The 22,267-nt window shown below is 67.6% G+C and overlaps 1 protein-coding gene across 16 annotated transcripts in view; it reads left to right on the plus strand.

Annotated features, from left to right (window-relative positions):
* Window positions 1-22,267, plus strand: part of MYO18A (myosin XVIIIA) — a 106,482-nt gene that overhangs the window by 78,593 nt on the left and 5,622 nt on the right. For 10 of the 16 annotated variants that reach the window (XM_075013397.1, XM_075013401.1, XM_075013402.1 and 7 more), the window contains 15 exons: window positions 2,672-2,826; window positions 4,927-5,050; window positions 5,144-5,344; window positions 6,600-6,710; window positions 7,323-7,427; window positions 9,859-10,005; window positions 10,242-10,355; window positions 10,675-10,791; window positions 11,087-11,170; window positions 12,388-12,525; window positions 13,653-13,838; window positions 14,483-14,622; window positions 15,235-15,279; window positions 19,093-19,275; window positions 20,167-21,503. In XM_075013397.1, the coding sequence (XP_074869498.1) occupies window positions 2,672-2,826; window positions 4,927-5,050; window positions 5,144-5,344; window positions 6,600-6,710; window positions 7,323-7,427; window positions 9,859-10,005; window positions 10,242-10,355; window positions 10,675-10,791; window positions 11,087-11,170; window positions 12,388-12,525; window positions 13,653-13,838; window positions 14,483-14,622; window positions 15,235-15,279; window positions 19,093-19,275; window positions 20,167-21,499 (3,183 nt within the window). In that variant the 3' untranslated portion in view covers window positions 21,500-21,503. Of the gene's footprint in view, window positions 1-2,671; window positions 2,827-4,926; window positions 5,051-5,143; window positions 5,345-6,599; window positions 6,711-7,322; window positions 7,428-9,858; window positions 10,006-10,241; window positions 10,356-10,674; window positions 10,792-11,086; window positions 11,171-12,387; window positions 12,526-13,652; window positions 13,839-14,482; window positions 14,623-15,234; window positions 15,280-19,092; window positions 19,276-20,166; window positions 21,508-22,267 lie in introns of all 16 variants that reach the window. The other 6 variants (XM_075013400.1, XM_075013398.1, XM_075013408.1 and 3 more) reach the window with 6 other exon arrangements.

Here is a 22,267-nt window from a genome sequence, read left to right on the forward strand (position 1 = left end):
ACACGTCCCCCCCGACGCCCCCCAGGCGCCCTGCTCACACGTCCCCCCCAGGCGCCCTGCTCACATGCCCCCCTGACGCCCCCGTGATGCCCCCCCAGGCGCCCTGCTCACATGCCCCCCTGACGCCCCCGTGATGCCCCCCCAGGCGCCCTGCTCACACGTCCCCCCTGACGCCCCCCAGGCGCCCCCCCAGGCGCCCTGCTCACACGTCCCCCCCTGACGCCCCCCCAGGCGCCCTGCTCACACGTCCCCCCCAGGCGCCCCCGTGACGCCCCCCCCAGGCGCCCTGCTCACATGTCCCCCTGACGCCCCCCCAGGCGCCCTGCTCACATGTCCCCCCTGACGCCCCCCAGGTGCCCTGCTCACACGTCCCCCCAGGTGCCCTGCTCACATGTCCCCCCTGACGCCCCCCAGGCGCCCTGCTCACACGTCCCCCCCAGGCGCCCCCGTGATGCCCCCCCAGGCGCCCTGCTCACACGTCCCCCCTGACGCCCCCCAGGCGCCCTGCTCACACGTCCCCCCCAGGCGCCCCCGTGATGCCCCCCCAGGCGCCCTGCTCACACATCCCCCCAGGCGCCCCCGTGATGCCCCCCCAGGCGCCCTGCTTACACGTCCCCCCTGACGCCCCCCCAGGCGCCCTGCTCACACGTCCCCCCTGACGCCCCCCAGGTGCCCTGCTCACACGTCCCCCCAGGCGCCCCCATGACACCCCCCCTAGGCGCCCTGCTCACACACACCCCGACGTCCCGGTGACACATCCTGTCCCCTGGTGCCGTGAGAAGCGTGGCAGTTCTCAGGAGCACGGCTGAGAAGGCCAGGGCCGGGCAGGGCGTATTGCTTGAAACCAGGCCCCTCGCAGCCCAGACCGGGGTCCCACCCGTAAGGCACCGAACCCCGCACAGAGCACGGCCGTTCACCACGCTGCCAGCCAGTCGCACCAGCAGCTCCTGCAGCCGCTGCAGCTTCCCTCGTGCCCCAGCCCGTCCCCCGCCCACCGCGGCGAGAGGTTGTGAACCCCATCGCAGCACGTCCGCGCAGGCTCTCCGCTGCCCCAGGCCCAGCCGCGTCCCCGGGCAGTGAGCACCAGGAGCATGCGGGGCCGGCCTTTGGCATCCGGCGTCGGAAGGGCTGTCGCCGAGAGAGAGCAGCGCTGTCAGCCATCCGGTTCCACACGCCAGCCGCACTGCGCCCGGCCGCTGCCTTCGCTCTCGGGCGTACGGCGCTCTGCTTGCACAGGCTGTCAGCCCTGCCGGGCCCAAGGCCGCAGCAGAGATGCTCCAGAAGCGAGGAGCTGCCGTGCAGTCGCAGGGGGAGGAACCTCCAGGCCCCGTTTAGCGACTTGCCCCACGGAGGGAATCGCGTCTGTCTCCCTGTGGGGCGGCTCGTTTACGGCCGAGTCCACGGGGCGGATTGGTACCTGCTGAGGCCCTTTGGCTCTCACGTACGGGTTCTCCTGCCGCGGGAGCACCCCCCCCGTACGGGTTCTCCTGCCGCGGGAGCACCCCCCCGCCCCGTACGGGTTCTCCTGCCGCGGGAGCCCCCCCCCCCCCCCGTACGGGTTCTCCTGCCGTGGGAGCCCCCCCCCCGTACGGGTTCTCCTGCCGTGGGAGCCCCCCCCCCCCCGTACGGGTTCTCCTGCCGCGGGAGCCCCCCCCCGTACGGGTTCTCCTGCCGTGGGAGCCCCCCCCCCCCCCCCGTACGGGTTCTCCTGCTGCGGGAGCCCCCCCCCCCCGTACGGGTTCTCCTGCCGTGGGAGGCCCCCCACCCCGTACGGGTTCTCCTGCCTTGGGAGCCCCCCCACCCCGTACGGGTTCTCCTGCCTTGGGAGCCCCCCCACCCCGTACGGGTTCTCCTGCCGTGGGAGCCCCCCCCCCCCCGTACGGGTTCTCCTGCCGCGGGAGGCCCCCCCCCGTACGGGTTCTCCTGCCGCGGGAGCCCCCCCGTACGGGTTCTCCTGACTCAGGACACACTCACAGTCGGTGCCAGGCCTCCCGCTGAGGTCTCCCTGCACAGACATTGGAAATACAAGCACAGAGCCGACGGGCATCACTGCGAATCCAAACCTGCCACCTGCGCCTGAGCAGCGCAAGCCGAACCAGCCAGTCACCAGCTCTCCCTGGGCACACCCAGCACAGGGGCTGGCACAGTGTTTTGTGGGTTCTTCGCCAAACCCAGTCACGTCACATCTCTGTGCTGGTGACGTGACTCCTCTTCGCCCCCGCCCCCCACGCACTCACTGCCCCCTTCTCCCCACACACGCCCCCCACGCACTCACTGCCCCCTTCTCCCCACACACGCCCCCCACGCACTCACTGCCCCCTTCTCCCCACACACGCCCCCCACACACTCACTGCCCCCTTCTCCCCACACACCAGTGGCTGGCACCAGGCGCCCAGTTCTTTAGCTTCCTGGGGTCTGCAGTGCTGAGCCAGCGCTCGCCAGCCAGCTACTTGTGCACCAGGGCACTGGCAGGGGCAGCTGGGGAGCGTGCCTGAGCTCAGCCTGGCCCGCTGGCTCCATTAGCCCCATTTCAGCGCCCGGGCCCTGGCCAGAGGCTGTCTGGTCCCCACCCCACCCCCATGTGGCTGCAGCGGGAAGGGCTCCCCCAGAGGCTCCCGGGCAGCATCAGGGCAGCTCCCGCTGCAGAGCCCTAACCTCTCCGGGCCCACAGCTGGCCGACCTGCAGGCCGACAACGAGGAGTGCCAGCGAGCCCTGCAGCAGCTGAGGAAGAAAGGCCAGCGCCTGGCGGCTGAGCTGCAGGACACCAAGCTGCACCTGGAAGGGCAGCAGGGACGCAACCATGAGCTGGAGAAGAAGCAGCGCAGGTGAGGGATGTGGGCGTAACGCGGGCAGTGGCTGAGCATGCCATGCTGGCAGACCGGCCTGGGGTGGAGCTGACAGGGGCATGCGGCCGCCCTCTGCGTTCAGGCCCCTGCTCAGCCCTGGACTCGCTGGGTGACTTCAGAGTGCCAGCTTCTGAAGGGCTCCAGGGGCTTAGGAGCCTGTGCCCAGGGGACTGAGGTGCCTACACTCACAGGGCTGTGCACCATAGATGGGCTGCTGCGGGGGAGTTGGAGTGAGTCACTGATCCAACCAGCCAACCTCCGCATGTAGCCAAGACGCCCCTGCAGACTGCATTGGGGCTGGAGACAGGGTGGGTATTCCCAGGGTCTCTTTTGTCCCCTTGCCCCTTTGGGAGGAAAGCCCTGCCTGGGATCCCAGTTCACCATGGAGAACCACATGGCCAGGCCACCTGGCAACGTCCTCTTTGGGGGCATTGTGCCATTGGCCGACTCCCAGCTGAACTCCTGACACGAGGGTTAGACTCCATCCCCCTGTGCCTGGCTAGGGCCTTTCGCAGTCGGGCCTCCTGCCGCCTCTGCGCCCGTCCAGAACCACCTTCAAGTCCGCCTACAGAGTCGGCCCTAGAATGTCCCCAGCGGGAGAACCGGACTCGGCGAGGCACCAGCTTTCAGTAGATTGCTCACTCGGCCCGGCCGCACAAGGCCCACTGCAAACCTAGAGCCGTGCTTACAGTAGCTCATGTGTGTTCCTTTGACAATCCAGTGACGTCTGTGATGGGGTTCTGGGGTCCCCCAAGCTCTGCACCCTGTCCGCAGGCAGGAGAGTCTCTCACTCGGCAGGAGAGCAGCGGGTTTATTAGCCGACAGGACACAGCATTGTACAGAGGAGTCAGTACAGCAGGCAGAGACAGCCAGTCCCATCCATGTTGAGGAGAGGAGGCCCCAAGGGGCCCCCAGAGCTGGGGCCTGGCCCCCTCCTTTGTCTCGCTCTCCCTCAGCCCAGACTCACTGCTTCCAACTCCCAGTTCCAATTCAAACCCCTCAGGCTCCACCTCCTCCTTTGTCTGCAGTACAAAGGTGTTACCTGGTTGTCAGGGTTACCCTCAGCAGGAGCCCCACACCCTCTGTGAGCCCCACACACACACACACACACACACACACACACACACACACACACACACACACACACACACACACACACACACACACACACACACACACACACACACACACACACACACACACACACACACACACACAGAGGTATCCCCCACTCCATCACAGGTCACAGCATGCAGATAGCACAGCCATAACTGGGCACTCGGGACCTCTGCACAGGCATCTTACTCAGCGGCCTCGGCACAGGAGCTGTGGCCAGCCCAAAACAGCCATCTGGGTTGTCATGCTCTAATCAGCTAACGCCCCAGACCACCTCCCTCCCGGGGGCACACGTACCCTGCCAAAGCATTTCCCTCCTTGGCCGGCCCCCGCATCAGTGCGGCACACACAGCCCTTATCCTGGGCCATGTGCTGGCCCCGAGATCTCCTGCCTGGAGCCCTTGCTCAGCGCTTCCGGGAGCAGCAGGCGGCTCCCACTCACAGCTCTAGTGCCCCATGGTCAAGGCTGGAAACAGTGCTGACCTGGATTCCCAGCATGCCCTGTGCCTGGGGCAGGGATGGGCCCCTTGGGGTAAGGCTGCGGAGCCCCTCACAGGCCTTGGACTGCAGGCGTGGAGAGCCTTTGGCAGTGGGGCCCAGGGGAGAGGGCCAAGTCAACAGGACGGAGCAGAGTGGGAGGCAGGAGGGGGTGGGGAGAGATGTGCCTGCACCCTGCGCTCAGCTCCGTCCCAGCTGCGGTAGCCCTATGGCTGTGTTCCCAGGAGGAAGCTGCTTAGCTGTCCAGCCCCAGGGACCCCGCCTTGTGCCCAGCAGCCCCTGGCTCAGCAGGGGTCGGTGCTGGCTGGAAGTCCCTTGGGTGGGTGGGTCCGGGCTGTGCATGCCTGTTTTGCCTGGAGCCAGGTGCTGCTGCCCAGGGTTGTGCCGCCGGTGGGGCTGGTCATGGGTGGGGCCCGGTGGCACTGGCGCCCACAGCTGACAGCCCAGTCGCCGGGTCTGGCGCAGGTTTGACAGCGAGCTGGCTCAGGCGCACGAAGAAGCCCAGCGGGAGAAGCTGCAGCGGGAGAAGCTGCAGCGGGAGAAGGACATGCTCATGGCGGAGCTTTATGGCCTCAAGCAGCAGCTGGAGGTGAGCAGCCCATGGCAGGGCCGGCCCCACCACCCCAGCCTTCTGGGCCCCAGCACAGCCTGTCCCACCTACTTCCTCTCTGCTCTCGCCCAGGAGAGAGACTCCGACATCCTGAGCTACACCCAGAAGCTGGAGGCGCTGGAGGCTGAGCTCCAGGACGTCTCCTGCCAGGAGTCCAAGGATGAGGCCTCCCTGGCCAAGGTGAAGAAGCAGGTGCGGGACCTGGAGGCAAAGGTCAAGGACCAGGAGGAGGAGCTGGATGAGCAGGCCGGGACCATCCAGCTGCTGGAGCAGGTGCGGAGAGGACAGGGCCCTTGCCTGAGGGCTGACTTTGGGGGCACAGTACTGTGTGGCCGAGCTGGGAGTGCTGCTTCCACATGGCTGTGTCATGATGGCCTGGGGCTCAAGCCAGCCAGCTTGCCGGGGGAACGGCTCCCCCTCTCTGTGGCCATGCCCTGGCTAGCATGTGGGGCGCCTGGACGGGGGGCACAGGAGCACAGTAACGCTGCCTCCCCATCACACAGCGGGGCCCTGCGCTGGCTGCAGCAATGTCTGCACAGGCCTCAGGTGTTGGGCCTGGGGTCAGGTCTCTCGCGCCAGGTGGGGAGCCAGGTCCCAGCATCAGGGTGCCCTGGCCCCTGTGCTCCCCATTCCCTCGTAGTTGGGTAAGCCAGGGCCTGACTGGGGCAGATGGGTAGAGCTGCTGTGCTGGACGGCAGCGTTACCTGGGCAGACGGCTGCAGGCCAGCATGCCGGGCGGGCAGTGTTAGCCGGGCCTGTGTGCCGGGCGGGCAGTGTTAGCTGGGCCGCGGGCCGGCGTGCCGGGCGGGCAGTGTTAGCCGGGCTGCGGGCCGGCGTGCCGGGCGGGCAGTGTTAGCTGGGCCGCGGGCCGGTGTGCCGGGCGGGCAGTGTTAGCCGGGCCTGTGTGCCGGGCGGGCAGTGTTAGCCGGGCCGCGGGCCAGCGGGCCGGGCGGGCAGTGTTAGCCGGGCCTGTGTGCCGGGCGGGCAGTGTTAGCTGGGCCGCAGGCCGGTGTGCCGGGCGGGCAGTGTTAGCCGGGCCGCAGGCCGGTGTGCCGGGCGGGCAGTGTTAGCCGGGCCGCAGGCCGGCGTGCCGGGCGGGCAGTGTTAGCCGGGCCGGCAGTGTTAGCCGGGCCGCGGGCCGGCGTGCCGGGCGGGCAGTGTTAGCCGGGCCGCGGGCCGGCCTGCCGGGCGGGCAGTGTTAGCCGGGCCGCGGGCCGGCCTGCCGGGCGGGCAGTGTTAGCCGGGCCGCGGGCCGGCCTGCCGGGCGGGCAGTGTTAGCCGGGCCGCGGGCCGGCCTGCCGGGCGGGCAGTGTTAGCCGGGCCGCGGGCCGGCCTGCCGTACAGTCTGGAGAGCGAGGGGGTCAGCGTGTGCATTAGGAGAGGTCTGACAGGCGCTGTGGTCCCCCCAAGCTGGCTGCCACACTGGCCTGGCCCCCCCTCGCACCACCTGGCTGCCTGCGCTCGACGTGATGGGCGGGCGCAGTTCTGCCAGGCCCCAGGTGGGCTGACCAGGCTGTTCCGCCTGCAGGCCAAGCTGCGTCTGGAGATGGAGATGGAGCGGCTGCGGCAGAGCCACACCAAGGAGGTGGAGAGCCGTGACGAGGAGGTGGAGGAGGTCAGGCAGTCCTGCCAGAAGAAGGTGAGCCCAGAGTGCAGCTCCGCCCTGGCGGCTGGACAGGGCCAGGAGGGGGTTCAGCCCAGGGAGACCTGACAGCTGTGGCCCTCAGGCCTGCCACCCTGCCAGCACCCCGGCTGCACTGCCCAGGCCCAGCGCCCCGGTGCCTGCCTGTGCTGTTGGGTGGCGGCACGCGCCTCCGCTGGCTGTCCGTGGGGCGGAACACTGCCAGGGTGAAGGTCAGGCAAGGGCAGGGCAGTGCCCGGTGGGCAGGGGACTCCTGGCGCAGATGATTGCCAGGTCTGGGGTGAGCGCCCTGCTGCAGAGCTGTCACTGGGACGCGGCAGGGACCCTTCAGTGCAGGGCAGTTGCACTGACACCTGGGGCTGGGCCAGGGTGCTGAGCACCGGCGGGTGTCACGGCCTAGGGCAGCCACCTGCAGGGAGGGGGTGGGGGGCTCTTGGCTAGAGAGGAATCCCCTCACCCGTGGCCGCTGCCGGGAGGGGCGGCCTCGGCAGGCTAGAAACAGGGCTCTCAGAGTGGGACGTGACGGCCGGCAGTGTGCTCGCCGCCCCGCGCTCACCACCCCGCACTCGCCGCCCCGCGCTCACCACCCCGCATTGTGCTTGTGCCCAGCTGAAGCAGATGGAAGTGCAGCTGGAGGAGGAGTACGAGGAGAAGCAGAAGGTGCTGCGAGAGAAGAGAGATCTGGAGAGCAAACTGGCGGCGGTTAGCGACCAGGTACCAGGGGGACAAGCCCAGCCAGGTGTGGTGGGGAGCTGGCGGTGGTTAGCGACCAGGTACCGGGGGGACAAGCCCAGCCAGGTGTGGGGAGCTGGCGGCGGTTAGCGACCGGGTACCGGGGGCACAAGCCCAGCCAGGTGTGGTGGGGAGCTGGCGGCGGTTAGCGACCAGGTACCGGGGGCACAGGCCCGGCCAGGTGTGGTGGGGAGCTGGCGGCGGTTAGCGACCAGGTACCGGGGGGACAAGCCCGGCCAGGTGTGGTGGGGAGCTGGCGGCGGTTAGCGACCAGGTACCGGGGGGACAAGCCCGGCCAGGTGTGGTGGGGAGCTGGCGGCGGTTAGCGACCGGGTACCGGGGGGACAAGCCCAGCCAGGTGTGGTGGGGAGCTGGCGGCGGTTAGCGACCGGGTACCGGGGGGACAAGCCCGGCCAGGTGTGGTGGGTAGCTGACGGCGGTTAGCAGCCAGGTACCGGGGGGACAAGCCCGGCCAGGTGTGGTGGGGAGCTGGCGGCGGTTAGCGACCGGGTACCGGGGGGACAAGCCCAGCCAGGTGTGGTGGGGAGCTGGCGGCGGTTAGCGACCGGGTACCGGGGGGACAAGCCCGGCCAGGTGTGGTGGGGAGCTGACGGCGGTTAGCAGCCAGGTACCGGGGGGACAAGCCCGGCCAGGTGTGGTGGGGAGCTGGCGGCGGTTAGCGACCAGGTACCGGGGGGACAAGCCCAGCCAGGTGTGGTGGGGAGCTGGCGGCGGTTAGCGACCGGGTACCGGGGGGACAAGCCCGGCCAGGTGTGGTGGGGAGCTGGCGGCGGTTAGCGACCAGGTACCGGGGGGACAAGCTGAGCGGAGTGCGGCGGGGAGCTGGCAGCGGTTAGCGACCGGGTACCGGGGGGACAAACCCAGCCAGGTGTGGTGGGGAGCTGGTGGCGGTTAGCGACCGGGTACCGGGGGGGACAAGCCCGGCCAGGTGTGGTGGGGAGCTGGCGGCGGTTAGCGACCGGGTACCGGGGGGACAAGCCCGGCCAGGTGTGGTGGGGAGCTGGCGGCGGTTAGCGACCGGGTACCGGGGGGACAAGCCCAGCCAGGTGTGGTGGGGAGCTGGCGGCGGTTAGCGACCGGGTACCGGGGGGACAAGCCCGGCCAGGTGTGGTGGGGAGCTGACGGCGGTTAGCGACCAGGTACCGGGGGGACAAGCCGAGCGGAGTGCGGCGGGGAGCTGGCGGCGGTTAGCGACCGGGTACCGGCGGGACAAACCCAGCCAGGTGTGGGGAGCTGGCGGCGGTTAGCGACCGGGTACCGGGGGGACAAGCCCAGCCAGGTGTGGTGGGGAGCTGGCGGCGGTTAGCGACCGGGTACCGGGGCGACAAGCCCAGCCAGGTGTGGGGAGCTGGCGGCGGTTAGCGACCGGGTACCGGGGGCACAAGCCGAGCAGAGTGCGGCGGGGAGCTGGCTCCCCAGGGTTTATGGACCCAACCCTGCACAGCCCAGAAGCCACTGCTGTTCGCGCTCATTCTGGGCATTGCAGCAAGGGGGGGCTTGCTCAGTGCCCCACTACCCCAGGACTAGGGACCAGGCCGACAGGCCCTTGGTGAGGAGCTGGGCCGCTGAGGCTGGCCGCGGAGCGAGAGTGCTGGGTAGCACACTGTGACAGGGTTCAGGGGTCCCCAAGCTCTGCACCCCCTCTACAGGCAGGAGTGACTCTCGCTCAGCAGGTAGAGCGGGAAGTTTATGAGGCGACAGAGCCCAGCTCAGCACAGAGGTGTCAGTACAGCCGGCAGAGACAGTCATTGCAACCCAGCCTGGGGAGAGGAGCCCGAGGGGTGCCCCTTTGGGGTGTAGCTTCCCCCCCAGCCAGGCTGGCTCCTTCCAACTCCTTCTCCCCAGCTTCTAACTGCCACCTCCGATTCAAACCCAGCTCAGCTCCTTCCTGCTCTGTGTTCAGGGCAGAGGTGTTACCTGCCAGCCTAGGTTCCAGCCCCAGGGTCATCCTTAGCTGCTGGGAGCTGGTCAGCGTGTCACACACATGCAGCCTGAGCCTGCCTCTCTCTCTCTCTCTCACACGCAACCCCCCACTCCATCACACACGGCAAAGGGCTGGGCTAATGGCAGAGCAGCACCTGCTCCAGGGCAGGCCAGAGCCAATGTTCCCTGTCACCTGGGCGCTTGGGCAGCCCCCGGGAAATGGCAGTGCCACCAGCAGAGTGCCTACAGCCAGGTTGCTTGGAGTGGTGCGCATGGCTCTGTGCACACATCAAAATTTATCGCACACCTGGAGGGGTAAGGTCAGAGGGAGGGTTGGTCAGAGCCCTGGGTGGGGGGCGCGTGGTGCGGCTGGGCTGTGAGGCTCAGCTTGTGGAGGGAGCCGCCCGTCTGGAAGGGCGTCGGCAGTGCTGGCGTGTCCGTGAGCCCCTGTGGGCCCCCTCGTGCCCAGGTCAGCCAGCGGGACTTTGAGACGGAGAAGCGGCTGCGCAAGGACCTGAAGAGGACCAAGGCGCTGCTGGCGGACGCCCAGGTCATGCTGGACCACCTGAAAAACAACGCGCCCAGCAAGAGGGAGATAGCTCAGCTCAAAAACCAGGTGTGTGGTGCTGGCCAGGCCACTGTGCTTACAGCCCCTCCCTGGGGCCCGGGTGGCTCTAGGAATTCAGCCCAGGCCTGGGAGGAGCTCTGGGCGGGCCCCCGCGGGACTCCGGCCATGGCTGGGGCTCTGTCCTGTGCTGGCATTGCAGTGCAGGGCTCCCGTGTCCGCACCCCCCGGGGCTGGCCCGGGCTGCAGCGTGCCCTGTGCTGACGCTCCCGAGTCGGGTCTTCTAGCTGGAGGAGTCGGAATTCACCTGCGCAGCAGCGGTCAAGGCTCGCAAGGCCATGGAGGTGGAGATCGAGGATCTTCACTTGCAGATCGACGACATCTCCAAAGCCAAAGCAGCTGTGAGTACCCGAGCCGGGGCCCTGCTCTCACTCCGAGCCCCATCAGCGCAGTGAGCCCAGCAGGCCTGTGCAGGCCACTCCAAGCCCCTGGCCACCATCCGCTGGCGTTGCCCTGGGCCAGCAGGGTACCCTGTGGCTGGCAGACGCGTTCCGACCCTCGGGCACCCGCTTCTCTGCAGGTGTGAGGCCCTGTGTGAGCTACATCCTCTTGGCTCTCGCTGGGCGGAGCCCATGGCCCTGGCATGGCTTGTCTGGCACCCAGGTGTGGCCAGCCCCAAGGCCTAGCTGTGGGTGTCCACCTCTCTCCCTCCACCCGCAGCTGGAGGAGCAGCTGAGCCGGCTGCAGCGGGAGAAGAACGAAGTGCAGAGCCGGCTGGAGGAGGACCAGGAGGACATGAACGAGCTGATGAAGAAGCACAAAGCGGCAGTGGCCCAGGTGGTACCCGCAGCCCCTCCCCCAGCTCCCAGGCCTGGCTCCACCCATCTGTCCTGTGTGCAGCCTGCCTCTAGCACCCCAGCTTCACCTCCCCAGCTCTCCTGACACCCCTGGCCTGGCCTTGTGCCGCAGCCTCTCCGGGCACCTCTCCATTGAGGCTGGGCATCCCTTTCCCCACCTGCAGCTGAGCTTTGCTCCAACTCAGCTGCCCCCACTGAGCCCAGCCAGTCCCACTGCCCGCTTCGCCATGGGCTGGGCTCTGGCTTCTCATCACCCAGCCGCGCTCTGCCCGCAGGCCTCCCGGGATCTGGCGCAGATCAGCGACCTCCAGGCCCAGCTGGAAGATGCCAACAAGGAGAAACAGGAGCTGCAGGAGAAGGTAGTGGAGTGGTCCTGGGGTGGGGCGCCGGCAGGGGCACCTGTAACTGGCTGGTGGGGGTGAAAGGAGACTGGCAGGGAAGTGGCGTTAGGGACTGGCGGGGGCGTGCTGGCAGGGCTGGCCGGGGGTGTGTGTAAGGACTGGCAGGCGCATGGCATTAGGGACTGGCAGGCACGTGCCGGCAGGGCTGGCCCGGGGGGGTGAAAGGAGTACTGGCGGGGATGTGGCGTTGGGAACTGGCAGGCGCGTGCCAGCAGGGCTGGCTGGCGGGGTGAAAGGAGCACTGGCGGGGACGTGGCGTTGGGGACTGGCAGGCGCGTGCCGGCAGGGCTGGCTGGCGGGGTGAAAGGAGGATTGGCGGGGACATGCCGGCAGGGCTGGCTGGCGGGGTGAAAGGAGGATTGGTGGGGACGTGGCGTTAGGGACTGGCAGGCGCGTGCCGGCAGGGCTGGCTGGCGGGGTGAAAGGAGGATTGGCGGGGACGTGGCATTGGGGACTGGCAGGTGCGTGCCGGCAGGGCTGGCTGGCGGGGTGAAAGGAGGATTGGCGGGGACGTGCCGGCAGGGCTGGCTGGCGGGGTGAAAGGAGGATTGGCGGGGGCTGGCTGGCGGGGTGAAAGGAGGACTGGCGGGGACGTGCCGGCAGGGCTGGCTGGCGGGCGGGGACGTGGCGTTAGGGACTGGCAGGCGCATGCCGGCAGGGCTGGCTGGCGGGGTGAAAGGAGGACTGGCGGGGACGTGCCGGCAGGGCTGGCTGGCGGGGACGTGGCGTTAGGGACTGGCAGGCGCGTGCCGGCAGGGCTGGCTGGCGGGGTGAAAGGAGGACTGGCGGGGACGTGCCGGCAGGGCTGGCTGGCGGGGACGTGGCGTTAGGGACTGGCAGGCGCGTGCCGGCAGGGCTGTTTCAGGGGAGCGGTTCTTCCCCACACTCCTTGGGGGCGACTCTGCATGGGACAGCATTCAGCATGGGCCCTGCCGCATGGAGCCCCAGCCCCCCCCGCGTACCCCCAGCACCTGTGGGGTGCTGCCCATAGCTCCCTGCACCGCCATCCGCTGCTCTCCTGGGACGCGGCTCCAGCTGGGGGGAAGCACACCCGGCCCCGGGGCCATGTCTGGCTGAGCCGGAGGGCCCTGGAGGCGCTGGCCCCACTCCCCACGCAGGGCCGGGTACTTGTGTCCTCCTGGCCCAGCCTGAGCTGCTGCCCGTCCCGTCCCCAGGTGCAAGGGCTGCAGAGCCAGCTGGAGTTCCTCGAGCAGTCCATGGTGGACAAGTCTCTGGTCAGCCGGCAGGAAGCCCGGATCCGGGAGCTGGAGACACGGCTGGAGTTCGAGCGGACCCAGGTCAAGCGGCTGGAGGTAGGCGCGCCTGGCCCTGCTGCTGGGCGCTGGGAGCAGCGGAGCAGGACTGGCTCCCCAGAGAGCGTGGGGCTGGCCTGTGTGCTGGGGAGAGCTCCCTGGGTGCCCCATCCCTGCCGCAGCTGGGAGCAACTGCCGAGACAGGGGCCGGGCTGGGGAGCCATTGGGCGCGGTCAGGTAGCCAGCCGGAGGGCTCCCCCTGCGCACCCCATCCAGCCGACAGTAGCAGTGAGAGGCGCTCGCATCTCGGAGCAGCTGCCGGGCGTTGGGCAGGTGGGATGGTGCCACAGGCGAGGCCGAAGGCTCCCGTCTCTGCTCTGGGCTGGGCAGCGCTCCAGCAGCAGGCTCTGTTCGTCCCGTCAGCCCTGCCCCCTCACCGCGTGCCGCCTGGCTTCAGACCTGCCTGAGCCGTCCTCGGTGGGCTCTGATAACCGTAATCCGCCGAGCAGCTGGCACAGCAAAGTGCCACCCTCCGCCTGCCTCGGCTCAGTGAAATTACAGCCTGCGCTGCCCCCTCGGGCGCTGCCTGCTTTAGATTCTGCACTGGCGGGCGCGGTGCCCGGCTCGCCTCCCCGCTCCTCCTGCCTGGCCGGGCCATCAGTATGCCGCGCAGGGCTCAGCTGCCGGGAAGGACGCAGTCTATTTTTTCTCGGCGTTCCAGGCTGTAATTACTTCACACCAAGTTAAATCTCTTTCTCCCTGCGCCCGAGGCCCCCGCCTGGGAGCGCCGGGCTCCCCCCGCCCCAGCCCGTGTGGAAATGCATGGCCGTGGGTGCCTTTGTTCCATTAGCGCTCAGTGGGGAGCGACGGGGCGGTGCTCGCTCCCAGCCGGGCTGGGTAATTGCCGCTCTCTGCTGCGATTATTCTTGACAAGTGAATATTGATTCTGTCAGGGCTGCCGTCCCCCGTCACTGGCTGCAGCTGGGCGGGGAGGGAAGGCAGGCACGGGCAGGGGCCCGGGGGCACTCAGCAGCCCCCGGCCGGGCATGGGGCAGCCGTTGGCTTGGCGAGGTCTCACTGGCTCGGCCACGCCTGGGGTCACAGGACTCCTGGGTTCTCTTCCCGGCCTGGCTCTGCGGGAGCCTGACCGGGCTGGGGGTGGCCCTGAGCCTGCTGCTCCCCTGCAGAGCCTGGCTGGCCGCCTGCGGGAGAACATGGAGAAGCTGACGGAGGAGCGGGACCAGCGCGCGGCTGCCGAGAGCCGGGAGAGGGAGCAGAACAAGCGGCTGCAGCGCCAGCTGCGGGACACCAAGGAGGAGATGGGCGAGCTGGCCAAGAAGGAGGCAGAGGCCAGCCGCAAAAAGCACGAGCTGGTGAGGGAGCCTGGTCCCGCCCGCCCACAGAGCCGTCCCCAGAGTGCCCAGGGCAGGAGCACGGCCCAGCTGGGCCCCCCATCAGTCTCCCGCACATCGTGAGACGTCCTGACACTGAGTCCCCAGCTGTCACCGTCAAACCCAGCCCGGTCGTGTAGGTCCTACCCATAAACAGCCTGGCACGTCCTCACAACGGACCTTCAACGTGGGAGATGGGCTAAGCCTGCCCGGGGTGTAACTGCCCCGGGGGGGGGTAAAAGGGACAAACCTGCCTGGGGTGTAACTGCCCCGGGGGGGCAGAAGGGACAAACCTACCTGGGGTGTAACTGCTCCGGGGGTACAAGGGACAAACCTGCCGGGGGTGTAACTGCCCCGGGGGGGGGCCGAAGGGACAAACCTGCCCGGGGTGTAACTGCCCTGGGGGGGGCCGAAGGGACAAACCTGCCCGGGGTGTAACTGCCCCAGGTCCCATCCAACCCCCGAGGTGAGCTGGGCAGCCTGCAGGTCCCCGCCTGCCTGTGGACAGGGGGTGCAGCATGTTGCTGCAGCCAGGGCTGCCCTGGGCGTGGTGGCTCCAGGCTGGAGCTGCCCCCACCCCCCGGCAGGGGGCTGAGACGAGGCTCGCCGGGTTTGCGTTCCCCCAGGAGATGGACTTGCAGAGCCTGGAGGCCGCCAACCAGAGCCTGCAGTCGGACCTGAAGCTGGCCTTCAAGCGCATCGGGGACCTGCAGGCCGCCATCGAGGACGAGATGGAGAGTGACGACAACGAGGAGCTCATCGACAGGTGAGCGGCCGGGCGCCCGGGGCCCTTCCTTGCAGCCTCCCTCCCGCTCGCCTCCGCGTCAGGCAGCAGGGCGCCTTGTGCACTGGCTGACCAGTGCTCCCCCGGCGCTGGGATACCAACCCAGCCAGGCGCTGCCTGTCTGCCCCTCACGTAGCCACTTGCCCAGCAGACAGTGCTGGGAGGCGGGGTGGGCTAGTGGGATCTGCTTTCTGTTCCCAGCTTGGCCACTAGCCCCTGGGCAGGTCCTTGCTCCCCCGTGCCTCGGTTTCCCCAGCCGCTGAATGAGCGTAATGACGCTGGGCTGCACACGGAGAGCTGTGGCTTCCCCTGACCCGGACCCAGCTGAGCCCTGCTTCACCGCACGCACCCGGGGCCGGCTGTGCCACCAGACGCCCCAGTGAGCGGCACTGGTCCTAGCCCTGCTGCAGGGCAACCTGCACCTTTGGGCAGGGCGTGCCACTGTCCGGGCCAGGAGCTTCCATCCGCCCGCCCCGCCCCGACGGCTGTGCGTGAGCACCGCCCTCTCTTCCCTTTGCCCTGGTTTTTCTGGGTGGGCTTTGGTTCTGGTTTGGCTCATTTCTTCCCTCTGTCCCCTGCCCCTCCCGTTCTCAGTCTGCAGGACGTGGTGACAAAGTATCAGAAAAGAAAGAATAAACTGTGAGGCTCCGAACTCTCCTCTTCTCTCCAATAAATAACCCGAGTTCCTAACCTGAGCATGCCCAAGGGCGCCGCTGTGGGCCCTGCATGTCGCCCCAGCGTGGCCCTGCATGTGCACAAGCCCTAATCTGCTAACAAGCACCTGCCGGCTGCGTGGCAGCTGCCCCGGGCTGGGGCCCATGGTGGCAGGAGTGACCAGCCCTGCAGCCGGGGCCGGGCGGGCGGTGGGAGCGGCAGTCTGCGGGGCCGCAGGGCCTGTGGCAGCTGTTCTCAGGCTGGGGGGCCGCAGGTCACGCTGCCGGCAGAAGTGACAGGCTGCGCCTCTCCTGGCGGAGTCCTGCCAGCGTCTCCCGCAGCTGAGGAAATCAGTCTCAACTGGACGGCTGGGGAGCCAGGGTGAGCCGATGGCTCGGCCCTGTGGGGCAAGTGCCCCTCCCCGGCGACAGGGAGAGAAGCTGCCCTCTTTGCCATCTGCCCTCTCCGGAGCTGGTCCAGGCCTGGCGAGCGGCTGCTGGCTGGTGGTGTCAGGCGCCATGCCCGCGGGGTGAGAGCGCTTCAGCGGGTGTTTAAAGCTGATCGGGCGGCTGTCGTGTGGGGGCAAAAGCGAGGGATTCCCTGGCAGCCCAGCCACAGTGCCCAGGTGCAGTGGTCATGGCTGGTGCTTTGGGAACGTCTGGTCTGTCCTCGACCCCCTCCCCAGGCTCTGTGTGTAGGGGGACAGCCGCTGGGATGGCAGAGCTCTGGGCACTTCAGCTGCTGCCCTGCCTGGTGTAAGGGCCTCGGGGCCCTTCCTCTATTGCCCATGCTATGGCTGTGGGCTTCCTGCGACTCCAGGTGTTGGCCACCTCTGGGCACAGCTGGCAGTGAGGTCTCTTTCCCGACCAGGAGGGGCTCTTGGCAGTGGAAGGGTCTGTAACCGCTAATGATAAAGGTAATAGTGTGTAACAGTGATAGAAGGCCACTGGAGCCCCCTTGTCACACACAATTAATATCCTCCGCTGCTCGGGCTCCGTTTGTTTGTTCCCTTGTGATTTGGGCCCCAGTTAACTAATGGCACATCTGGCTGGACATAGATTGTGTTTGACATCGAGTTTAATTCCGACAGTTTAAAACCTCGGCTGCCCCCAGAGCTGGTTTGTGGGGCTCATTGTTTTAAGGAGAGCAACACGGCGTTGCCTGCGCTCGGTTGCAGAGGAGGGAGACGCTTGCAGGATCGAGGGTAGTCCGTTGCCTCGAACTCCTGCTGGGATCTTCAATAGCCCCTCCCCAGCATTGCACCTGCACGTCTCCCCCCACACACAGAGAGAGAGGGGCCCTCAGGCTGGGGGGAAAATGCTCCTTTAAGATCCCGTTGTGTGTCTGTTCCCAGGCACACAACCAGTTCTAACCACTTGCTTGGGTGCTCCCTCCCTTTAGCAGCCGGCTGGGGGGGAAGCGGGGGCAGAGCTATTGAGCGGAGTGAGGTGGGAGGAAAACCTCGCGCTTCGATTTACTTAGCGATACAGTTGTTATTGCTGGAGCCCTAATGAGAGCAGTAAACAGCTCCATATTAACAGAGATTTATACCGAACGCTTTGCAAGGGGAGAGAGGCTTTGCCAAGCCCGCAGCCCCTCCTGGCTAACGGCAATCAATAGGGTTATGAGCGCCGGTTATAAATTAGCTGCTTTAAGCCAGACTGGGCCTTCTTTATGGGGGGTGTGACTCAGGCGGCTCGCGGACGCAGTAAATCTGCCCGTCACGCTTGGGCACCCGGCCTGCCCCAGCCATTTCCGCTGGGGCTGCTGAGCTCCACTCTGCCCAGACAGACAGCAGCTCCACTCTCCCAGGCTGTAAATCTGCACTTGGTGAGGCCTAGGGACATGCCCGCTTCTTTCCCTGCCCACCCTCTGCCCATGCAGTGTGTCGCTCACGCCCGGGGCAGCCGCCTCTCTCTCCCTGCCCTGCTGACCCCTCCGGGAGCGTAGTTCTGCAGAGGCGCCTGCCCAGCCGGGGCAGCGCATCCCCTGGCCCAGCAGAGCCTCGGGGGGGATGGCTGGAGCAAGAGCTTTCTCCGCTAATACGTGGTGTCCCAGCCTGCCTGCAAGCTGTGCTCAGCGGAGCCCCGGGGGCAGCTGGCTGCAGAGCACACCCCCTGCCCGGCCCTGCTGTGCCCAGACTGGGCTTGCCCAGCCGACTGGCCCTTGCCGCCTGCTCCAGCAGAGGAGGCCCCAGCTGAGGTGTCCCTGGTTTGCTCAGGGCTGCGGGTTGCAGCAGGGGCTGGAGCGGTGCGCGGGGCAGCTGGGCTGGGGCATGAAGAACCAGTGGGTCCAGCAGAGGCCCCAGGTGGCAGCGAAGGATCAGCTGTGTCCCTTCGTCCCTTATTGCAGCCTGGACGCGCGTGTGTGTACACCCAGCACCACGCAGTCTGCAGCCACCCCAGCATGGGGCTCCCCTCCAGTAGCTCGGCTGGTGCCCCTCTGTGTCAGCCCAGCAGCCCCCGCCCCCCAGCTCTCTCTCTTGCTCCCTGGTGTCTCTGGAGCAGAGACCAGGGGGACGGGCACAGCCTGGCCTCTCCTCCGCCTCGTAGGCCTGGCGCCCGCCCGCCCACCCAGGAAGAGTTGCTCCCTTCCGGTGCCTGTCTTCCGGGAGAGGGGCTGCTGGCGCTGAGCCCAGGCCTCTGATCAATGGAAGGAGGCAGCCGGTTCATAGTAGAGGTGCCCTGAGATGAAAGTAACACGAGCCCTCTGCATTGCTCCTGTCTGAGTGAGCGCACGGCTGCAACTGCTCAGGGCGCAGGCATCTCCTGGGCCTGGCCACGCCGCTCTCCCTCCCGGCCAGGTACCCGCGCGCTGAGCCTGAGTCCCCGGGCGGGAGTGGCAGGGGCTTGCCCTGGGGAGCCTGCTGGGGTGGAGCAGCTTTCCGGGCACGGTGCGCTGCTCAGCGGTGCCAATGCCACCAGGCGGAACACTGGCGCCTTGGGTTGCAGAGCGCAGTGGTGCCCCAGGCCAGCTGCCCTGTGCCAGGCCCTGAGCACTGAACCGTGCCGACAGAGCGTCTGGCACAGCACTGAGGCTGGCAGGGGCTGCACGTGCTTGTGGGTGGGGGCCAGGGACCCTGGGGGCTGTTCGTCCCTCTCTTGCCCCAGGCCGGCTCTGCACCGCCCCATGAGCAGTGGGCCCGGTGCTGCTGTGGCGGGTGTGATTCTCGTGTGGGCCAGGCAGGCCCGCAGCCCGCTGGCACTCTGACACCAGGACTCGGTAAGGCGCCCCATCCCTCCCGTCCCCGTGCAGAAGTGCTGTGGCTGGCTGCGGGGGAGGTGAATGTGGAGCCCCCAGCCCAGCTGCGCTCACTGCTGCTGCGGTGTAGTAGAAAGGGACGGTCCCCGCGTGACTCCCTGCAGGCCCTGGTGCTGGCTGGCTGTGGTGCACCGCTGGGCCACAGTCCCAGCGAGTCGCTGGAAGTAGCCCTGCCCGGAGCGTGGCTGTGGGGCACGGCTGCCTCTCCCTGCTCGCAGCAAGCGGGGCATGTGGGAGCCGGGCTGAGACAGGAGTGACTCGCTCCACGCTTCCCCAGCCCCTCTCGGGGCCTGGGGTGGGGAGCCCAGGGCTGAGACAGGAGGCCAGGGCGTGGAGGGCTGCAGGGCGGGGGTTCGCGGGGCAGTGGGACGGGACTTGGGCAGACTCCACAATGCTGAGCCCCAGTTGTGGTGCATGGGCTGGCTGGGGGACACGCCCTTCCCTGGGTGCACTGTGGCAGGAGTGCGAAGCTGCCGGGGGCTCAGCTGCCCTGCCCTGCCTCAGGTGCTGAGCTGCCACCCGGCTCTCTCCCTGCAGCGAGGGCGACTCCGACGCTGACTCGGAGCTGGAGGAGCGGGTGGACGGAGTGAAATCGTGGCTCTCCAGGAACAAAGGCTCCTCCAAAGCCGCCTCCGACGACGGCAGCTTGAAGAGCTCCAGGTCAGTGTGGGCAGCGGCCCCCGGCGAGCAGCCACTTGCCACCACCTCTCCCCAGAGCAGGTGGGTGGGGTCCTGCCTCCCTCCTCGTGACCCACAGCTTTGCAGCGCCCCCCGGCCCCGCCCAAAGGGCTGGGCACCCTCACTCTGGCGGGAGGGCCAGAGCCTGGCACTGGGGCTGCAGGGTTCCATGGGGCTCAGCCCAGCCCCTCCTCAGGTGGGCACCCCAGCACAGACTGCCCTCCCTGCTGGCCAGGTGGGCTGAACAGTAAAATACCCGTTTCCCTGCTTCGTACCCCCAGAGGCCCAGAGCCGGGACCCCCAGGGAGCAGATGTGGGTCTCGGGGTAGAGCTCCTGTTGCCATGACGACTAAGCTCATGGCATCTCAGAGCATCAAGCTGAAGGTACCACTGACATCGGAGCCGGCAGCGTGGAGCTGTGACCAGGCCTCCGGCCCCCGCTGCTCAGCGGGTGGGCACAGGCTTTCCCGGGGCTTTTACGGGGGCGGCTCCTCCTGGGATGGCTGCCTGCCAAGTACAGATTGGTTTGGCCTAAAAGCAGTTTCCTGCTCCGGCTCCGGGAGTCCCAGGGCTCCCTGCTCCCGCGGGCCAGGCCAGGGCTCTTTCTCTTAATTGGTTTAATTCAGTCAGCGGCACAGCTGTGGTGCGCTTGGTGCTGGAGATAATTCCACCACCGTGCAAGCTGGCAGTCAAAGGCAGCGGCTCCAGGTAGCTGACAATGAAATAATTGAATGAAACGCTTTAACGGGGAATAAAAGCGATGGGATAGAACAATACCCTCATTTGCATGACATTTCCTGGGAAGCTATTTGCCACCAACGCAAATTATTTAGCTGGGTTTGCTCCGCTGCCTCCCTGTCTCCCTCCCTCCCCGTCTCACGCGCTCTCTCCTTTCTCCCTCCCTCCCTGCCGCCCGGTGGTGGTGCTCCTCAGGCCGGCCCTGGGCAAGGAAGGCAGGGAGCCCCAGGAGTTCGAGGAGAGGCCGCTCTCTGTCATGAGCTCCCTGAGCTACCGGAAACGGGCTGCCCTGAAGGACTCCATTGGCGGCCAAGGGGATGAGGGGAGACTGTTCTCCACCTTGAGCGAGCGGCCGGCCTCCCCAGAGCGGCCTTCCCGCAAGGCCAAGCGCAGCTCGGGGGCCAGTGGCCAGGAGGACGCCAGCTCCGTCAGCGCATGGAAGAAGCCCCCAGGTGGCGAGGACCCTGATGACAGGGGCTCTGTCATCTCCCAGGCCTTCTCGGAGGCCAGCAGCAGAGCCCGGCAGGGGCTGGAGAAGAGGTGGTCCCTCAGCACGGCCGACTTTGACAAGGCCTCCACCCTATCCGCCCCAGCCAGCCGAGCTACCTCCTCCTGGCGGGGGCTGGAGGCCCACGAGGCCGACGCCAGGTCCACCCTGAGCTTCGCGCTGTCCAGCCCGGGTAGCTTACGGCGCAGCACCTCCCAGGTCAGCAAGCCGCTGGCTGGCGTCCCCAGGGCCCTCAGCCCCCCGCTGGGCCTGGAGCCCTTCTCCCTGGGCAGCCGGGCCGACTCCAGGCTCTCCCTGAGCAGGAGCCATCTGGAGGACTTGGAGGAGGTGTCCAGCGTGGCTCTGAGCGAGGCCCACTCCTTGTACAGCCAGCCCTCACTGGGGCGCAGCTTCTCAGTGCCTCCTCGGCCCCGGACCTCCGCCTCCAACGAGGGGCGGCCAGAGGGCTCCGACATCAGGCCCGTCAGCCACCGTTCCTACCTGGACCCCGACCTGGAGGCCGCCATCAATGAGGTGCTGAGCTACAAACCCGTCCAGTTCAAGCGCTCCAGCGTGGAGGCTGACTCGGAGGAGGAGGAGGACAAGCGCAGCGTGCGCAGTGCCATACCACCGGCAAGCTCGGAGCTCTCCTTCAGCAGCCTGCGCCGCTCCGCCTCCGCCTTGGACTGCTCCCAGCCACACCGCAGCAGGAGCCGTCGCCGGCACCGGCACCGCCACCGCAGCAGCAGCAGCTCAGACGCCGGCTCCTCGCAGGAGGAGCGGACGCGGAAGAGCACCAGGAAGTCCAAGAAGAAGAAGAAAAAGCAGAAGTCGGAGTCGGAGTCCTCCTCCTCCTCCTCCTCCTCGGCCTCCCAGCACAGCAGCTCCAGCGTGAAGAAGGGCCCCAGGCAGCAGGGCCTGGCCTCCGACGGGGAGGGCATGGGGGAGTCGAGCCGGCGCCAGCGGAAGGAGGAGAAGAAGCGGAAGAAGCAGGTGGACAGCCTGATGATGAAGTACCTCTACCGGCCCGAGAGCGACTAAGGCAGTAGGTGCTGAGTGCTGTGCCGTGCCGCATGCCGTGTGCCACTAACTCCAGTGCCCCCCGCCCCTAACCCTCACCCCTCCTACCCGCAGCACGGCCCTGCCTCGGGGACACCTCTTCGCTCACTGCCCTGCCCTGCGCCAGCACCGCTCGGGGAGAGCCTCCTGCTGTGAGGCTGCCAATGGGCTCGCGCAGGCCGGGGCAGGGGGCCCTACTCCCCAGCCCCGGCACTGCCGGGGAGAGCTGTGCCGGTGGCCACAGGAGAATTCTGCCAGAGCCCTGTGGGCTCAGCTTGGTTTCCAAATTGCTGGGCCTGGCCGATGCCCCTCTCTGCCATTGGCGGCTCAGCCCCCTCTGGCGCAGCGAAGCTGCGTGGGCCCAGCGGAGGCCGCATTGCTGCTGTGGCACTTGGCCGGTGCTGGCGCTTTGGAAAGCTGCTGGTCATGACGGTGATTCCAACTGCTGCAGCGTGAGGCCGGCCTGGCTTCCCCGTGCCAAAGCAGCCCAGGCCCAGGCTGCAGGAGCAGAGCGCCGGCTTTGTCGAAGCAGGTGGCTTTTTTCTGCCAGCGTATCCCTTCCAGGGATTAGCAGCTGGCGCGCGCAGGACACTGAGACGCTCTAATCCCTCCCGGCCTTTCAGAACCTGCTACGTATGCGGCTGTATTTATTTCTCCTGAAATTAATGGGTCACAGTGTGTTGCAGGGTCCCCGCCCCCTTCCGAGCGGGGATTAGTTACTGCAGGGAAGACAAGCGTCAGGCTGTATTT

This window comes from Carettochelys insculpta, chromosome 19 (assembly GCF_033958435.1).
Source record: "Carettochelys insculpta isolate YL-2023 chromosome 19, ASM3395843v1, whole genome shotgun sequence".
Lineage (NCBI taxonomy): Eukaryota > Metazoa > Chordata > Testudines > Carettochelyidae > Carettochelys > Carettochelys insculpta.